The sequence below is a fragment of the Centropristis striata genome, chromosome 24, assembly GCF_030273125.1.
Source record: "Centropristis striata isolate RG_2023a ecotype Rhode Island chromosome 24, C.striata_1.0, whole genome shotgun sequence".
Classification (NCBI taxonomy): domain Eukaryota; kingdom Metazoa; phylum Chordata; class Actinopteri; order Perciformes; family Serranidae; genus Centropristis; species Centropristis striata.
This window is the reverse complement of record NC_081540.1, coordinates 8,177,829-8,194,850: the sequence shown is the minus strand read 5'-3', so window position 1 is coordinate 8,194,850 and position 17,022 is coordinate 8,177,829. Positions and strand designations below refer to the sequence as shown.

Genomic DNA, 17,022 nt, shown 5'->3' with positions numbered 1-17,022 from the left:
GCCCACTGCTCCTTGCATGGTGTGTTCACTTGTGTGTAAAATAAGGATGGGTTAAATGCAGAGGTTGAATTTCCCCATTGTGGGATTAATAAAGTACTCTAATAGTGCAGTTTAGAATTTTACTATGGAGAAGTAACACCTTTATAAGCTTCAGTTTTTAAACAGAATACAGCCCAATACATGCTTAGCTGTGCACACTGTCCATATTCTCTAGCTAGTATGGTGCTCCTTGCTGCTCCAGTGCAGCTAATGCTAAATGGGCAGTCGCACTTCATAGGTGTCCCACACCACCTAGCGAGCAGATCCGCGGATGGCCCCTCAAACCATGAGCTGTCAATAGCACCATCTTCTCTACACCATCCATTGTTCATGATAAATACACAAGAGAGAGGGGTTTCTCTTCATTAGCTCAATAGTGTGCTGTGTACAGGTAGACTGGGCCTGTTTAACATGGAGCTTTCCCGTCCGGGAGCACATGCAGAGGCAAACAGGGGCAATGAAAACTGTAAACAAAGGAGCCCGGCACCACCTCGGTCAGCAAGAGGAACCAGTCTCTTCAAAGAGCAAAGAGCCCGGAGGAAAATAAGGATACACGTTAGCAACAAACTAACAATCAGCAGCAATATATTCATATCAAATGGGTTATATAGCTATCGGTGTCACTCCGCCATGTCCCGCCATCTTGGACAGGCAGCCAGCCATTAACGTTACTTGTAACGTTTGTCAACTCGTTCAACACAGACTCCAAACCAAAACGATCAGAACACCTCTGGAGCACATTCAGCGCAGCAATGCAATGTCACAAACACAACCCAACGTTATGTGGCCAATCACGCCATTAATGCAAATACCGGGCATTAGCTAGTCGTATAAAAGGCTGTGTTTGGTGCACCCAGAAGAAGGCTGCAACGTTACTTCCACCAGCAGCTGTGTATGAGGATACTGGTGTGTTTAAGGTCAGATGTGAGAGTATAATGTTTGCATTTAAACAGTCTCATGACGACATAAAACTTGTGTCATTTAAGTGCAAGCAAAGTGCTGCACAAAACCGTGACGACGTTTGTGTTGCTGCTGGTACAACATTTACATTTAGTCATTTAGCAGACGCTTTTATCCAAAGCGACTTATAGGAAGAAAAAAGCAAACAATCAAGGTATAGTGCAGTAAGAGCCATTAGTGCAGCAAAGTGACAATTCTTTAAGGTGTAGAATTATCGTGTGGTGCTAGGGAAATTGCAAGTACACAAGGATACGCTGTGGGGAATAATGTAAGCTATGCTAACAGGGAAGGGCGGCTGCCTGTACATGAGAGCTGTGTCTGTGGTGAGCTTGAAGTAGAGAGGGCTTTTGCAGCAGATTACTGAACCTTTCTTCACCTCCTTTAATGTTTTTGTCACCATCAGCAGTCAAGAAGAAGCAAAAAGATGACCGATCACTGTTCTTGAGGTCAGGCAAGATCTAAGATAATATTTAAGTTGCCTTAGACAACATGCACATCCTTTCAGACAGACTTAAACACATGGTGTAAACACCGTTATCAGCTATTAGACTACATAATATAAGTATCAAACTACGGCAAACACCAAATATTACACCAAATATTTGTGTTTGTATGCTGCTTGCCAGCATAAGATCTTTATGTAATTTCTGCATCCTTTTGCTGTTGTAACTTCTATTTGTAACATAATATATTAACTGGATTAGCCACAAACTGCAGATGTGCAAACTACCTGTCGATACCCATGATACTACGCTCTCCTGACAAACATTAACAAGCTAGTTACATCAAGGGAGCCATGCATGCTCGGCTCGCAGGTGCAGGGTCGCTGTTCATCGGATGAGAGGAGCTAACTAGCAGGCTAGCTCGCTGGCTAACAGAGGGGCTGCGGCTAGCTGGCCTTGGTCTCCATAGCGAGACTTGCGTTCACACTGGCTGGCTACTTCCAGAGCAAATTCACTGCCCTGCATGATAGCTGAGAGGTCGAAGTAATCCCCAGGAATCGGAGTGCTACTTGACTGTAAAATACATCCAGTTAGATTTGCTACCTTCATCAACAGGGCCTTCGTTCTGGCGCCATCTTCATGAAGCTTCTGAAATCCAAACAGTGAGCTGCAAAGCAAGAAGACAACATAGGCGGCTCAGAATCACTTGCAGAGCGGCTCGGAGACATTTTTCGACATGCAAAGGGCAGAAAACAATTAATTGTCAAAGTGTGCGTTTGTGTGAGTGCAGGGGGCTGCTGTTCCGACCTGTCGATCCCGGCCAAACTGTCCCTCTCCTGGGCTGTCAGTGTCGGAAAGTCCTCCTCTGTTTCACTCGCTTTTCCCGCCGCCATTTTCTTTCCCTCATCACCACTAGAAGAAGCCGAGCCGAGACTCCGAGCAGCAGCGCAGGCAGCAGCGGCGACAGACACACCGCACGATTGCATGGAAAATCGCGACGCGGGGACAAACGGTCTGCTCCGCCGAATCAAAGAAGAAAAACTGAAGAAAACAAAATGATCGAAAACTTTTTTCCCAGGATGAAAAGATGCGATTCGATATAGTAAGTAAATCCTTTCGGGGGGACAGAAGCGCTCTCCGGGTAGCTCCTCAAACGTCACATTTTTTCCTCACAAAGTGATATTGTTCCGCTGGTTGAATGCGAATAACTGAATACAATATCCAAGATGTGAGTATTTGACAATAAAACGCGTTTCGGCCGCGAAGATAAAGTTGTTATAATTGTGTCACCCAAGCGAACCCACGCGCCGCTCTAGCCACGCCCTCTCCCCCCTCCTCAGCCAATAGGAACGCCCGTATCCCACCATATGACATCCCTGCTATATCATCCTTTAATCTTAAATATTCATTTTCTGCCTGAAAACCACTCATATTTTACACCGCGATCATTCTGGAAGCAAAACTTTTCATTTATATTTATTTTAAATGTATATTGCGCATGTGCATGAAAGCGAGGCATCCAACTCTCCCTGAGAAATGCAATAATTTAAATAAAATATTCAATGATATCGTCACCCTGTTAAAATAATCGCCTAACTCATTTTTTCAAGTTTAGCAGGAAACACAAAAAACTTCACCAAAAGTGTAATATATTACATTTATTGATCATTTCACTCAAAAAGGATGTAACAAAGGATGGCTATTGGCATAGTAATAACATTGTGTAAATTATGTAAATTAAGAGAAATAAATGGCTTAGGCAATTCTTTTGAACATGCCTTTGTGACTTAAGCAAGATATGGTAACACTTTATTTTGAAGGTGTCTACATAAGAGTCACACAAGCCTGTCAGAAACATGACATGACAGGTATCATGAGTATTAATGTTACTTCAAAGTGTCATTAATGTTCATGACACATCCCATGTCATGTTTATGACACACTCATGTCACTCTTATGTAGACACCTTAGAGTAAAGTGTTACCATGTCTTGCTTAAGTCACAAAGGCATGTTCAAAATAATTGCCTAAGTCACATTTTATTTTGTCTTAGGCATAATAAATTCACTTAAGTCACACACTTCACATAGGCCATTATCATAAAGGGGTAAAATCACATGATCTGATCAACTGAGGATGTAGGCGATTTTACCATAGGTGGCTGGCGTCATGAGGAGATGATTTAGGCAAAAAAAAACAATTTTTACAAAAAATGACTTATGCGATTATTTTAGCAGTGTGACAACATTCATTTTCTGCCTGAAAACCACTCATATTTTACACTGCGATCATTCTGGAAGCAAAACTTTTGATTTATATGTCTTTTAAAATATTATATATATATATATATATATATGTATGTGTGTGTGTGTGTGTGTGTGTGTGTATGTATACATTTTTAATAAAATATTCAATTATATTATGTATTGACACTTGGGTGACCGTGTGATTAAAAAGATGACTGCATTGCATCATTCGTCCCGAGCCTTTCTGATTGCACTTTTAAAAAGTTACATCATAATTGACATCTTTACCAGAAGAGAAAGTTGCATATTATTTTATAATTTTTTTTAATTTTTAAATAATGCTGCTTAAATTGCTGAGCCTAATCAAGCGAGATCAAGCATTTCAACTGACGTGGCAGAGCGTCACCGTGTGGGCGTGGCTTAGTATTGTCAACATCCTGGTGACATAACCAGTTTCTCCAAAATGGCGACGGTGGATCAAAGAGAAGGTTGGTGATCTTTGTTTGCTACAATACGGCGCTATTACTCCATTTAATTTGGGAATTTATGATTGTTTTCAACAAAATATAATTCAACTTGGATGTGGCCTTGAGTTTGAAGTTTTTATTAATGCGAAAATTACAACTATAGGGCTTCATATGCACGATATTTGGATTGGTAGCCATTTGACGCTAGTCAGCTAATATTAGCTTTTCCAAGTCATTTACATGGAATAAACAAGCAGCCTGTGATGGCTGAACTGCACTTACAGTTATCGTTATACATTTAAAGGTTTGCTGTTTGGTTTGAAAAGCAAAAATAGAACAGAGTGATATGAAACACGGCCGAATGCTAGTGGTGGAATATAACTGAGTATATTTACTCAAGTACTGTACTTTAGTTAGTACAATTTTGAGGTTCTTTACTTGAGTATTTCAGTATATGGAACTTCTACTTCACTGCATTTTAGAGGCAAATATTGTACTTTTTACTCCACTACATTTGGCTGCCAGCTTCAGTAGCTTTTAAGGTCGAGATTTAACATTTAAACTTATAAACAGGCATATATTAAGTAGCAATACAAACACTGCTTCCATAAATGCATCCAGTACAAATACTCTAATGTATTTAGAATATATAAAACAATCTGAGTGAGACCACTCTGCATAACAAGTACTTTTAATACTTGCAGATCATTTCGATTTTGATACTTTTGTACTTTTCCATAGTAAGTTTTGAATGCATGACTTTTACTTGTAGTGGAGTAATCTCACAGTGTGGTATTATTACTTCTACTGAAGTACAGGATCTGAATATCTTTTCCACCACTGATCATAGCAGGTCAGGACGACCCAGAGAGTGAAGATGAGGTTTATGAGGTTGTGGACCTGACAGAATATGCCCGAAGGCACCAGTGGTGGAGTAGGGTGTTTGGGAACAACTCAGGCCCGATCGCTGAGAAGTATTCTGTGGCCACCCAGATCGCCATGGGAGGGGTAACTGGATGGTAAGACATGAGGATCCATCTGCTCATGGGTGACAACAGAGACTAAAATACTGTCAAAACATAACACACACATGACTGACTTATTTCCATATTGCTTGAGGAACTATAATTGAGAGAACCGATTGTCCGTCTGAAACGATGATATAATGAACTCCTCCTAATGAACTCGTCATCTCAACACTTCCAGGTGTGCCGGTTACCTCTTCCAGAGAGTTGGGAAGATAGCTGCTACCGCTGTTGGAGGAGGGTTTCTTCTTTTACAGGCAAGACTACTAAAACACTCTTGTAGGCTCAGTAATCAGATACTTTACATTACATCATATTACATCACATTTTGACAACTGAAGTTGCCAGCTGCACAGCATGAACGCTCAGCAGGTCTCCTCTCTACACCAGAAAGGCTAGCATTGTGTGTTAGCTGGCTCGAGATGTACGCAGGCCATCTGGAGGCTTATTGGTTGATGAGATGCTATAAGTGTATTATTTTGTCTCGAGATATGGGATTTCTCAGACTGATATTGTTTTTAGAGGGGAAACATTTAATCTTTTTAATGTTCTTTAGAATCCTTTTGTGCATTTCCTCTACATTAGATGATTTAATCAAGGCCAGTGGATATTTAGTTAGCTGATGCGTCATTAATCATCCTTTTCAATCTCAAGAACTCATTTGACCTGCAGTGATATTCAGCAGTGATTACTCAAAAGCCACAACATTTTTAAAAGTTAGATTTTAATGACAACCACCTGCTTCTTTTATGACATAAAGGGTTTGCTTTGCAGACAGGTCTAGACAGTCTCAATAAAACACACCATAAAACGGCAAGCTCAGTTGATAAGACCAGACAAGGAGCTAGAAACCAGCAGAGTGCCATGAAAGGTTACTTATTGGTGCAAACATTTAGTCAGATGTCCAAAAAGATACATATTGGGCATCAAATTGGAAAAATGGGACAGAAACAAATGCAGTGTGAGATAAAGTATCATTACATATTTAAAAATGATTCACATAGATCAGTTCTGAGTATGAATTTTTTCTCCACAGATTGCCAATCACAGTGGCTATGTGCAGGTGGACTGGAAGAAGGTGGAGAAGGATGTGAACAAAGCAAAGAAGCACCTGAAGAAGAAAGCAAACAAAGCAGCCCCAGAAATAAACACATTCATTGAGGAGGTAAAGGTACCTGTAACAAAGCTTGCTCTTCGTTTCACACTTTTTGCCTTATAACTAAAACCGAATCAAACGTTGATTTCTATGTTGTATCTGCAAGCCAGTGGTGCCCTCTAGTGTACTGTTAACCACACTACACTCACTCAAATATTATTAATATTTTTTTAAGAAGGGGACATGTTTTTCTCCTTTGAGTTTTTTTTGTAATCTTAAACTGCACAATAAATAATCAAAATCAATATATATATTTTGTTTATTTTATTTAGAATTAAATCATTTTCTAAATGTTTTATTTATATAAATAAGTTTGTATTTTCTGGTGTTGTTTTAATTGGACATATACTTTAATTTCAATTTTTTTAAATTATTGATTTCATTGATAAACTGACATTTTAAGGGTTAAAAATCTAAAAACAAATGGGAATTTGGTACTTCTGGACTGAATCTAAATTCAAGAAGTGGAAATAATCTTATTATATGACAGTGTTTTGAAGTGAGGCATCCTGGTTTAGACAGATGGTAGATGAATCTCTTTTTTTCTACCAGTATGGATGTTTTGTGATGTATCCTATACTCTTTTAATATTTTCCAATCTGACTGTGCTTACTTGCTATTTCCCACACTCAAACACCTGTTCAATGGTTAATACAGCATACTGCTTGTAAGCTCTTATCGACTCATTCTCCGTCTCTTCCCTCCCCTCCTGCTCAGGCCACAGACTTTATAAAAAGGAACATCGTCTTGTCCAGCGGGTTCGTCGGTGGCTTCTTTCTGGGTTTGGCCTCCTAAAGCTGCTGCACTCACTGCAGCCTCCACTTACTGTGAATCACACCACCACATGGTCACTTTCCTCTGCATTGTTCACCTCCACCTCAGCCCCATGTGTGCATTTATCACCTTTTGATGAACCGAACAGGGAGGGGTTAACATATAAGCATGATCTGTTGTGACAGTGGTATTAGCGGTGTTTAAAATCAATCCTAGCTACTTATTTTTTTTGGAGTGAGTGGATTATACTGTGAAGACTTTCTTCTGTGGGACCTGTACTGGATCTTTGCCACTCAATATGTCAAGCTGCCACAAAGGAGCACAGACTCCTTGTTGCTTTTTCCACACTGATTTAAGCACCATCTCCTTATATTTGCCTGATGGACGCTGATCTCAGATACGTTTGCATGCATGGGCGCCTTGTAAATATATAGCCAACCCCCTTTTGAGGTGTAAAATGTTTAAACACATGGAAGGCAACAGAGTGGGAAGTTAACACCACCCTCCAGTCTAGTGCTTTTTTTATGTAGCTGTAAAGTTTATGTGCCATTTAAGCATGTAATAAAAAAAAATCAGATTTTAAAAATTGGACACACTAGCTGGGGGTTTAAACTCAGTTATTTTCCCACTCTGAGCAGAAGCTGTTATAATAATATACAACACATATCATGAGCATAAACCACAACTAAATAATTTCTGTGAATCTCTGATTTTACAGACAACAAAGAGTATTAAATACAGATCCTTTATTCCCATAATCCTCAGCTCCACAGGGCCCTTTAATGACAGGATGAGGCGCCGCTGTACCCTAATTAGCACCGCCACAAGCAAGACACCAAAAGAGACACCAGTGCTGTCATTAAAGAGCATAATGGAGCAGCGATTGTGACTCCTACGCCCCCCGCTATTGTCATTGTGCATTTAGTAGTGTCAGTGTAGCAATAACACAACAGAGATGCTGCAGAGTCGTGCATATTCACATTAACGAGAAAGGAGCTCCACTCATAGGAGTCCATCAATCACAAGTTGCTTTTTCTTTTGCCTTTTTCTACCAGTGCAATATACAGTAATGTTACAGATGTTTTTTTTAGGGCTTGTTATGTCTCCAACTGGCATTTTATATGCTCATATTCCTTCATTGTTTCTGTTTAATGTCTGAACTGTATGGGTTTGGTTGGTTGTCTCTTTTAAAATAAAGTTGCCTGATTTTGTTTTGAGCAAAAAAGTGTTTATTTGGATGGGCTTTCTGTCAAGTTATATATTTATAGCGTCATGCAGAGAGGGTGTTGAATTTATTATCAACTGAATTTGATAATGAGCTTGATGGTGTAAAAATAAGAAAATGCATATATGTAGAGTAAGAGTTTATTAAAGTTTGACTGAAAATCAAACAGTTCTGATAAGTTGTTTTTTTTTCAGTTTTCATTGACAGAACAATTAGTAACGACAATAATCACATTACAGGAAAACAAATTGTAGTAATATTAAACACTGCTTTTAAAAGAGCCTTCAGGACTGTAAAGTTGTGTTGTCCCTTATACATATTTGCTGATATCCAGTGGTGGAAAAAGCATTCAGATGTTAACTTAAAAAAAGTAAAAAGAACTAATACCACACTGCAGAATTACTCCACTACAAGTAACAACCCTGCATTCAAAACTTACTTCAGTAAAAAGAAAAAGTATCAGCATCAAAATGTGCTTAAAGTATCAAAAGTAAAATTACTCATTTGGCAGGATGGAACCACTGTTTTTTTATATTATATATATATATATATATATATACACACACACACACACACACACACACATATAGATATACACACACACATATATATATATATACACATACAGATGAATGTGGCACCTTCAGGCATCTGGAAATTCCACCCAAGGATGAACCAGACTTGTGCAAGTCTACAATTCTCTTCCTGATATCTTGGTTGATTTCTTTTGACTTTCCCATGATGTTACACAAAGAAGCAGTGTGTTTCAGGTGTGCCTTAAAATACATCCACAGGTGTGTCTCAAATTAACTCAAATGTTGTCAATGAACCTATCAGAAGCTTCCAAAGACATGACAGCATCATCTGGGCTTTCCCAAATTGTTTCAAGGCATAATAATGTTAGTGTATGTAAACTTCTGACTTTGAAGAGAGTAATAAAAAATTGTCTAAAAAAATCCTTCTCTCATTATTCTGACATTTAGCAAATAGAAATAATTTTGGTAATCCTAACGGACCTTAAACAGGAAAAGTGATTGTCTGATTTCATGTCAGACAGTGAGAAAAAAAAGCATATGTGTCTTTTTATATAGTGTATGTAAACTTCTGGTTTCAACTGTACATATTACACATGTATTTTAGTATTTTTTTTGCATTAATGTGAGCAGCGTTATGCTATTGTCCAGGAAGGGTTCATATTAACTACTTAAAATGCTTCCATGTGGTTTAATTCAATCATAAAAATGCATCATCATATGAAAGGCACGGTCAAGATGTTCCATCCTGAAATACCCGGATCATCCGCTACACAAAACCTTTATGGACCAAAACAACAGCAGTGGACGGCTCCTCTCTCTCTGTTGCAGGACGGAGAGATTCAAAAGATCCTTCTCTCCTGCAGCCATCAGGCTGTCTCATTCTAACAGAGATTCTACCAGACTAACTGAATTTCCCCTCAGGGATAAATAAAGTCATTTTGATTTGATTTGGAATTGATCATATTTTTTCATGTTAAATCTTGAGCTGAATATAAAATAAAACTGGCAGCTAAATGTAGTGGAGTAAAGATAAAATAGTGGAGTATAAAGTTGTATTCATGTTAAGTGTTTCTGTCTGATTAAAAATTGTTAGATTTCTAAGACACAAATTCTACGCAGAAGAGAAAGAGACAGCAAGTCGCTCAACAGTTAGGCTGTGAGCGCCCCCTGCTGGATATTTTGAGTTATCTACTGACTACCTGGGAGCATATTAATCTGCTGCAGCATACACAGGTGCATCTCAATATTTTAGAATATGATGGAAAAGTCCATTTCCAGTAATTCAAGTCAAATAGCCCCAACCAAGTATTGAGTGCATATAGATGGACATACTTTTCCGTATTAAACATTTCCGTATTAAACATACTTCTTTTGTAATACAATTTTTTTTGGAGCCACTGAATTTTAGTTCTTCATTAAATGTAAGCCATAGTCATTATAATTAGAAGAAATTAAATAAATTAAGACATGAAATGTTTCATTCTGTGTGTAATTACTGACACAAACAAACTTTTCTATAATATTCTAATTTATTGAGATCCACCTGTGTATGATAAAATAACTCATGCACATGCCACTACATACTACAACTTAGCTTCATTTGGAAAAGAAGAACTCAGTGGCCCTTTAAATTCTCTCATAAAAACACAGAATCTGAAAATACACCCTTGCTCAACACCATGTATTTCTTCTCCGTTAATAGAAAGAAGAAGAAAGTGGATTCTTCTCAGCACAAATTTCATACTCAGAGATTTAAGGACCTATTTACAAAACCAAGCACTTTCAAGGCCTTGATACTTCCTTTTTATTCAAGCACTTCCCCATGCCGTGGTAATGGTGCTAACCCTGGAACATGTGCTTGTGTTTTGGTTTACTCATGATGTAGGTATAGACCGTAAAGATAAGGTTGTCGGCATTTGTAGCAGATTTATGAATTATTTTTTAAAATTAATATAAAAAAATAATAAGCTTACTTCTTCCCGTTTGACCTTCCGCGTCAGCTCAAAGACGGTCGCGGCATTAACCAGCTCACATTATCTTTTCTTTCGAAGAAAGTTTGTTTTCTTCTGCCGAGATGGTGACAGCATGACCCGCCCTCCACTGCTCCTGATTGGTTAACACACGCTGCCTTTCATTGGTTAGATTTAATCATGGGGACTGATGATTGGTCAGTTAATATCTCGATAGGCCAATCAGAGGCAGAGTAGGACACAAACACTTACATCAGGAATCAGCTTGAACATATTAATTCTCCCTCATTTTCCCAGCTGTGAACAATACATGTACCTTTTGTAATTGTTAGGGGGAGCTGTTAAACATCTTAATATAATAGCAAAATATTATATCCATAAAATGATTTGGTGTGTGTGATGTGTGCAGTGTTGGGTGACATCTTGCAGAATATAGAAACCACACCAATAATGCTCCCCCACCCCATCACACAGCAGCCACACTTCCTTTTATTGCTTTTATTTACAGCTATAAATGACAAAAAAAAACATAAAAAACTGGACAAGAATATATAGTATTTACATAAGAGGTGGAACCTACACATGGTTGCCAGTACACAGGATTGTAAACTAGGAAAATATTCCTCAACACTTCATAATTAGAACCACAAGATGTCCTGTATTTATTAACTATTAATGCAGGAAAATGAGTGTAAGAACAACCAGAATATAACTGCTGTGCTATTATTGTGTTTAGAAATTTTTTGAAAATAATTCTCGTTTGGTGTGCTTAAATATAAAAAAAATGTAAAAAAGTTGAGGAACATTTTCACTCTTTCTATAAAGTAACTGTTTTCATTGCAGTATTGCTGCATTATTATTTCCTAGTGGTGTTAAACTGTTACTCAGATGGGCATTTTGAGGAGGGCGCACTCCGTCAGTAATGCCAGGATGGCGATCATGTATCTGCTATTGGAGATCTGAAAGAAAAGAAAAACAATATTAAGTACAACATATATATTTTATAACACAATATTGCACTAGGAAAATGGTTGGCTTAGGTTGCTTTCACATATAAAGTCTTGTGGACTCAGTAGTGAAGTTGAAAAAAGTGGCATTTTTCATTTGGTTTCGGACTGGTTTCTCACCTGCAGAGAACCGAACTCTGGTGCACTTGGAAGCCAAACGAGACCTCCATTTTTTAGTGGACCAAAGTTCTGTTGTGTGGTCAGCACCAGAGTTTGATTGAGTTTTCACACCAGCAAAAAACAAATCTGACAAAACACACCAGAGCTCATCTCAAGCAAACCAAACAGCTCAAGTGTGAAAGCCCCATTAAACCCACACAGGGGGGAAATAGCAAGCACAATATAGAGAGAATATCAAAAAGGAAATAAGAATTAATACTTAAAGCCAATTTAAAAATATGCCAACTAGAGGTGGGGGAAAAAAATCAATACAGCATAGTATCACGATATTTTGCTTGGCAATATTATATTTATTCATGGCCGCCAAGTATAGATATTAAGTGTTCCGACGTCCGTATTTGCCTTTTTTTTTTTCTTTTTTCCCCCCCAAGGCCCCCTATATACTGGAGATACTGGTATCATATGAAACTAGAAGATCTAAGGAATCTTTAGGCACTGTGTCAGGATATTATGTCCGGGAGTTGTCAAAATAACTCAAACCTAGGCTTTTTCGTATGTTTCATTAAAAAAAAAATTCAGAGCAGTGAAGCTTGAAGTTGAGGAAAGTTTGATAAAAATGCTGCAGTTGTTGTCGTCCATACATGTTTGATATCAGTTCAGTTTGACTGAATACTTTGTTGGTCAGTCTGTGGCTTTGACTCTCATTGTGGAGAAATAAAAAGACTGAAGTGAGACGAATAGACTGAGAATTCTCTTATTTGACAAAACAATTCTTGATTAAATGTAATTTTGTAGACACAAAATGCAGTTAAACAGTTAAATCGCAAAATGCTTAAAATCACAATAATATCGTATCGTGACTCAAGTATCGGGATAAAATCGTATCGTGGAGCCTCTGCTGATTCACACCTCTAATGCCTACATTAACTAGGTAGTACTGAGACTTGTGTTTATTATTTTATCATTTATTTTTTTATGTTAGCGTATCTGTAACTTGCAATCCTGAAGAATCTAATAAAGCGGTTTCTGTCAGGTGGTACCTTGATCCTGCCGCCTGACTTGGCTGAGCCCAGAGCTGTGGTGACCTGGCTCAGGCTGCCTGCTGACAGATCCAGTCTGAAGTGTCTGTAGAAGTGGCTCTTCAGCCCCTGCACGAATCTCATCACCTCCTCAATGTCGATACTATCCTCATCCGTCTCCTCCTCGCCTTCCTTGCCTTTCCTCACACTGCTCCACAGGTCCCAGGCATCTTCAGGATTTACTGTGTAGGTGACCTGCAGCGGCGGCACAGCTGGTATTTCCCAAATCATTTTGAGGTGCTGGATGTTGGAGTCGTTGTGGCAGTTAGTCCATAACACCATCAGCCAGTTCAGGCTGGTTTGGCTGATTTCCAGAGGGCCGAAGCAGCAGTCGAAGGATTGCTGGAACCAGGATTTGACCAAAGTAGTGAGACCCTCGGCCCCGCTGCTGCCGAACAGCGGCAGACAGATGAAGTCCTTTGGAAGTGAGCGCAGGTACTCTGGGTTGCCGTTGATGCAGGTCAGCCAGCCGCTCCATATTGGCTTCTGTGGTTCGTCCTGCCTGCCAAATAAAGGCTTTGAGTGGATCTGTGGTGAGAAGAAAGCAGTTAGAAACAGCAGAAGGCACACTCAAGGTACAAAAAAAACAAGTACAGGGTTCCTACTAGAGCCCGACCAATATGGGATTTTTGACACTGATGCCAATACCGATTTTAGAGGGGGAACATTCACCAATAACCATAATGGTGACCAATATAGTAATTTTCTGAATGAAAATGAAACTATTTTATGTGGAATGTGCAACGATTTTAGAAACACTCCCACGAAAATTTTGCCAATAGTGTGCCACAGATTCATAAAACAGCCACACCCTTCCTATGAAAATATTGTTACTTTATGGAGGTTTTACTTTGAAAAGCAGCCTTGTCCTGGATTAAGCCACAGCTACATCTCAAGCTTTTATTCTTCTAAACTATTAGATGTATTTACTTTGAGGGGATTTTATTTTGAAAACAGCCTTGCTTTGGATTTCCTGGTAAGCCACAGTTATTGCACTTTTTACGAAAATGGTGAGACGAATAATACATAGCACACTATTCCCAATCAATCTGCACGTTTTGATTTATCATTAGGCAAAATAACCTTTTCAAAAGTAAAATTCAAGCACTTTAATGTGTTTCAAGCACCTTACAGCTGTGAGAAAATTCTACAGAAACATAACAAAACACAAAAAGGTTTCACATGTTCGAAAGGAGACTGGGCATCCACTATAACACAAAAAAATTCTCTTTTTTTTTTTTGTTGCTGAAATTTAGTCCATAGAATTCAGTGAACAATAATCCATTTGGTGTTTATGCTAAAAAACAACAACTTTGCACCACACATCCACCTGGCTAAGATTGACTTTGGATAAAAATTAAAATCACTTTCAGACCCTAAAACTAAAAAAATGTTACAATCAGCCTGAGAGCTTCTCTCTACCTCTACAGAATCATGTGTTTACTGCACCTGTATGAGGACAGTTTCAGCATCATTCTCCAACTCGGTCATCCCCTGCACCACGGAGAAACAGGCTCTGAAGGTGTTCTGCGCTGCTTCCACCTCCACTGCCAAACCTCGCTGCTTCTCTGCAGCAATAAAGGCTGAGAGCTGCCTGGAGTAGCTCTGCAGCTGAGTGTGTCTGAACTGATAGAGAGGAGTCACATACGACAGACGCCACTCTGTTTTCACCAGTAAGGCCAGCTGCTCCACATTCACTTTCTCCTTTCATATGAAAAGGGGCAGAAAGAGAAGATGAGCAAAGTAGTGTCAGAATTTTTGCTTTTTTCAAAATGCAGTTTAAGGCAAAACACAGTTTTTGTCATGCATCAAAATGTGCCATTTTTGCCTCCTGCATCTTAATATTTCTGTATACTGGGGTTACTAAAGAGGCTTTGAATTACATAAATGGGGTATCACTGGGAGGCTGAGACTCTTGTGGATTCAATGAGCCCACTTTTATCCAAGAGTGATTATGTTAGTCCCTGTAGTAGCCATGTCATTGCAGTGACGGCATTTCTAGAGTCTCACCTCACTGTATAACATGAGCTGCTGTTACCTTTAGAATAATCAGCCTCATGAAAATATACAACCACAAACTAGAGACATGCAGAGGATGTTTAGCTTTCCTACATTTGACAATTAGGTCATTTTTTAATCATTCTCAATTGCAAAATTGCATGATTCAGCATCAAATGTGTGTAACAAATGAAATCAACACAAAAATTGCTGCAACAATGGAATAAAAACATCAAGATAAGTATCCTGGGCTGACTCACAGTGATGTTTTGTAACTTTGGAGCCTTTCTGCTGGTGTTGAGCCTCCGTGCCGTCAATGCTGGAGTTAAGCCGAGGCGTGAAGAAGACAGCCGGTAGCTTTTACTTCTGCTCCTCCTCTGAACTGCAATACTGTTGAGGGGGGTCCTCGGCACACTGGAACACATACACAGACCATCATATCAGCTCACACATATCTGGTGTTTAGCAATAAAGGTGGTCATTGTAGGGCTCTTTCTACATTGTTTGTATAATGTATAATAATTTATAACAAAGTTCGTCATAACTAATAAAAAATTAAAAACTAAAATATATAGTTAAATCCACACTTTATCAGTGGAATTGAATACAAAACAGCCTTGGGACACACACCAAAACTAACAATAACTGCACTATAATGTATTGTTCCTTATTTTATTTTATTGTTTAAAGTGTTATTGCTTTTATATGTCCTGTTATTATTGCCAGTGTCTATTTATCGTTATTTTATCGATGCTTCTTTATACTGGAAATGTCCCCGTTGTGGGACTAATACAGGAATATCTTATGTTATTTTGTGTTATTGTGATCATAGACATATATACATATACATATACATATGTATATATGTCTATGATTGTGATAACAAGAGGCGCAACAAAAAGTCAAATTTAGACTAAGTAAAGTGCTCATTCTGACATATTATGCTAGCCGAATTGAAAAATGGAATCAATCGATTCGTAAAATATCTTAAGTCATTGTACGAGATAGGTACATTCAATGAAAATAAAGTAAACATTAAACTACTCGATTATTGAATGTACATTGGTGTAACAGTCTCTCCATAGGGAAGAAAACGGCCAGAATCGGTGCTCGCAGAGCCATGATGCACTTGCTGACTAAAGTGCTGCAAGTTCGTTGTTGCTAAGAAAATCATACATCAGAAAAACGTATTTTTTTAGTAAGAAATTCATAAAATTATACCTGGTACGATGTCGCTCCATGTCAAGCGTATCTGCCCAAACAGAAGAAAACAGGAAACTAATTTGAACAACGCGCTTTCCCAGGAGTCTGCGCGGTTAGAATCAGCCAATCACATCCCTCTGTGTTATTCTTCTTCTTCTTCTCTGACTTTTTTGACGGTTGGCAAACCAACACATTAATGTATTACTGCCACCTGCTGGACTCCAGTGTGAAGTGTGAAACTACAACATTATTAGTTGATTGTTTATACGCTACCTCCTTTTGGTTCAATTTAGAAAAATACGTATCAGAATGTAGTGTATAGTACTGACGAAAACGGATATTTGACTTGAATAGTCCTAATTTCACAGTTGATTAAACGTATTTAATTGACTTAATTAATATACTAGCAAAAATATCAGTGGTGGAAAATGATTCAGATCATAAATAAAAGTACTAATACCACACTGTCCAGGGGAGAACATACAAACTTTTTGTGTTCATGTGCACAATTTTGACTCTTCATACAGGAATGACTTCATTGTCTTTCCAATCTTCTGTTGTCCAACTTTGGTGAACCTATGTTGACTGTAGCCTCAGTGGTTGCCTGTTGTTAGCTGATAGGATCGGCACCCGGTGCGGTCTAATGGTGCTGTAGCCTGCTGTAGTCTGTTTCAAGGTTGGACGTGTTGTGTGTTCAGAGATGGTCTTCTGCATACCTTGGTTGTAACGAGTGGTTATTTGAGTTACTGTTGTCTTTCTATCATCTTGAAACAGT

General features: G+C 38.6%; 3 protein-coding genes across 6 annotated transcripts in view; 1 reads left to right on the top strand and 2 right to left on the bottom strand.

Moving 5' to 3' along the window:
* LOC131963143 (lysine-specific demethylase 6A-like) overlaps positions 1-2,763 on the bottom strand; it is a 40,819-nt gene extending 38,056 nt beyond the window's left edge. For both annotated transcript variants that reach the window (XM_059328294.1, XM_059328295.1), the window contains exons 1-2: positions 2,250-2,763; positions 2,046-2,109 (exon numbers count right to left, since the gene is read on the bottom strand). In XM_059328294.1, the coding sequence (XP_059184277.1) occupies positions 2,046-2,109; positions 2,250-2,428 (243 nt within the window). In that variant the 5' untranslated portion in view covers positions 2,429-2,763. The remainder of the gene's footprint in view (positions 1-2,045; positions 2,110-2,249) is intronic.
* Positions 2,764-3,788: 1,025 nt separating this feature from the next.
* LOC131963144 (FUN14 domain-containing protein 1) lies at positions 3,789-8,337 on the top strand. Of its 3 annotated transcripts, none has more exons than XM_059328297.1 (5): positions 3,789-4,175; positions 5,008-5,173; positions 5,361-5,436; positions 6,216-6,350; positions 7,053-8,337. In XM_059328297.1, exons 1-5 carry the CDS (start codon positions 4,151-4,153, stop codon positions 7,128-7,130), a joined length of 480 nt encoding a protein of 159 aa, XP_059184280.1. In that variant the 5' UTR covers positions 3,789-4,150; the 3' UTR covers positions 7,131-8,337. The 3 variants fall into 3 exon arrangements, with proteins under 3 accessions (XP_059184280.1, XP_059184279.1, XP_059184281.1); XM_059328296.1 differs by having other exon boundaries at positions 3,790-4,175; positions 5,005-5,173; XM_059328298.1 differs by having other exon boundaries at positions 3,810-4,175; positions 5,005-5,173; positions 6,216-6,344.
* Positions 8,338-11,311: 2,974 nt separating this feature from the next.
* cenpl (centromere protein L) lies at positions 11,312-16,331 on the bottom strand. The gene is made up of 5 exons (XM_059328105.1): positions 16,266-16,331; positions 15,305-15,458; positions 14,496-14,750; positions 13,008-13,574; positions 11,312-11,799 (listed from the first exon to the last, which is right to left on the bottom strand). The coding sequence occupies exons 1-5, from the start codon at positions 16,283-16,285 to the stop codon at positions 11,725-11,727; spliced, it is 1,071 nt and encodes a 356-aa protein (XP_059184088.1). The 5' UTR covers positions 16,286-16,331; the 3' UTR covers positions 11,312-11,724.
* Between the last annotated feature and the right edge of the window lie 691 nt (positions 16,332-17,022).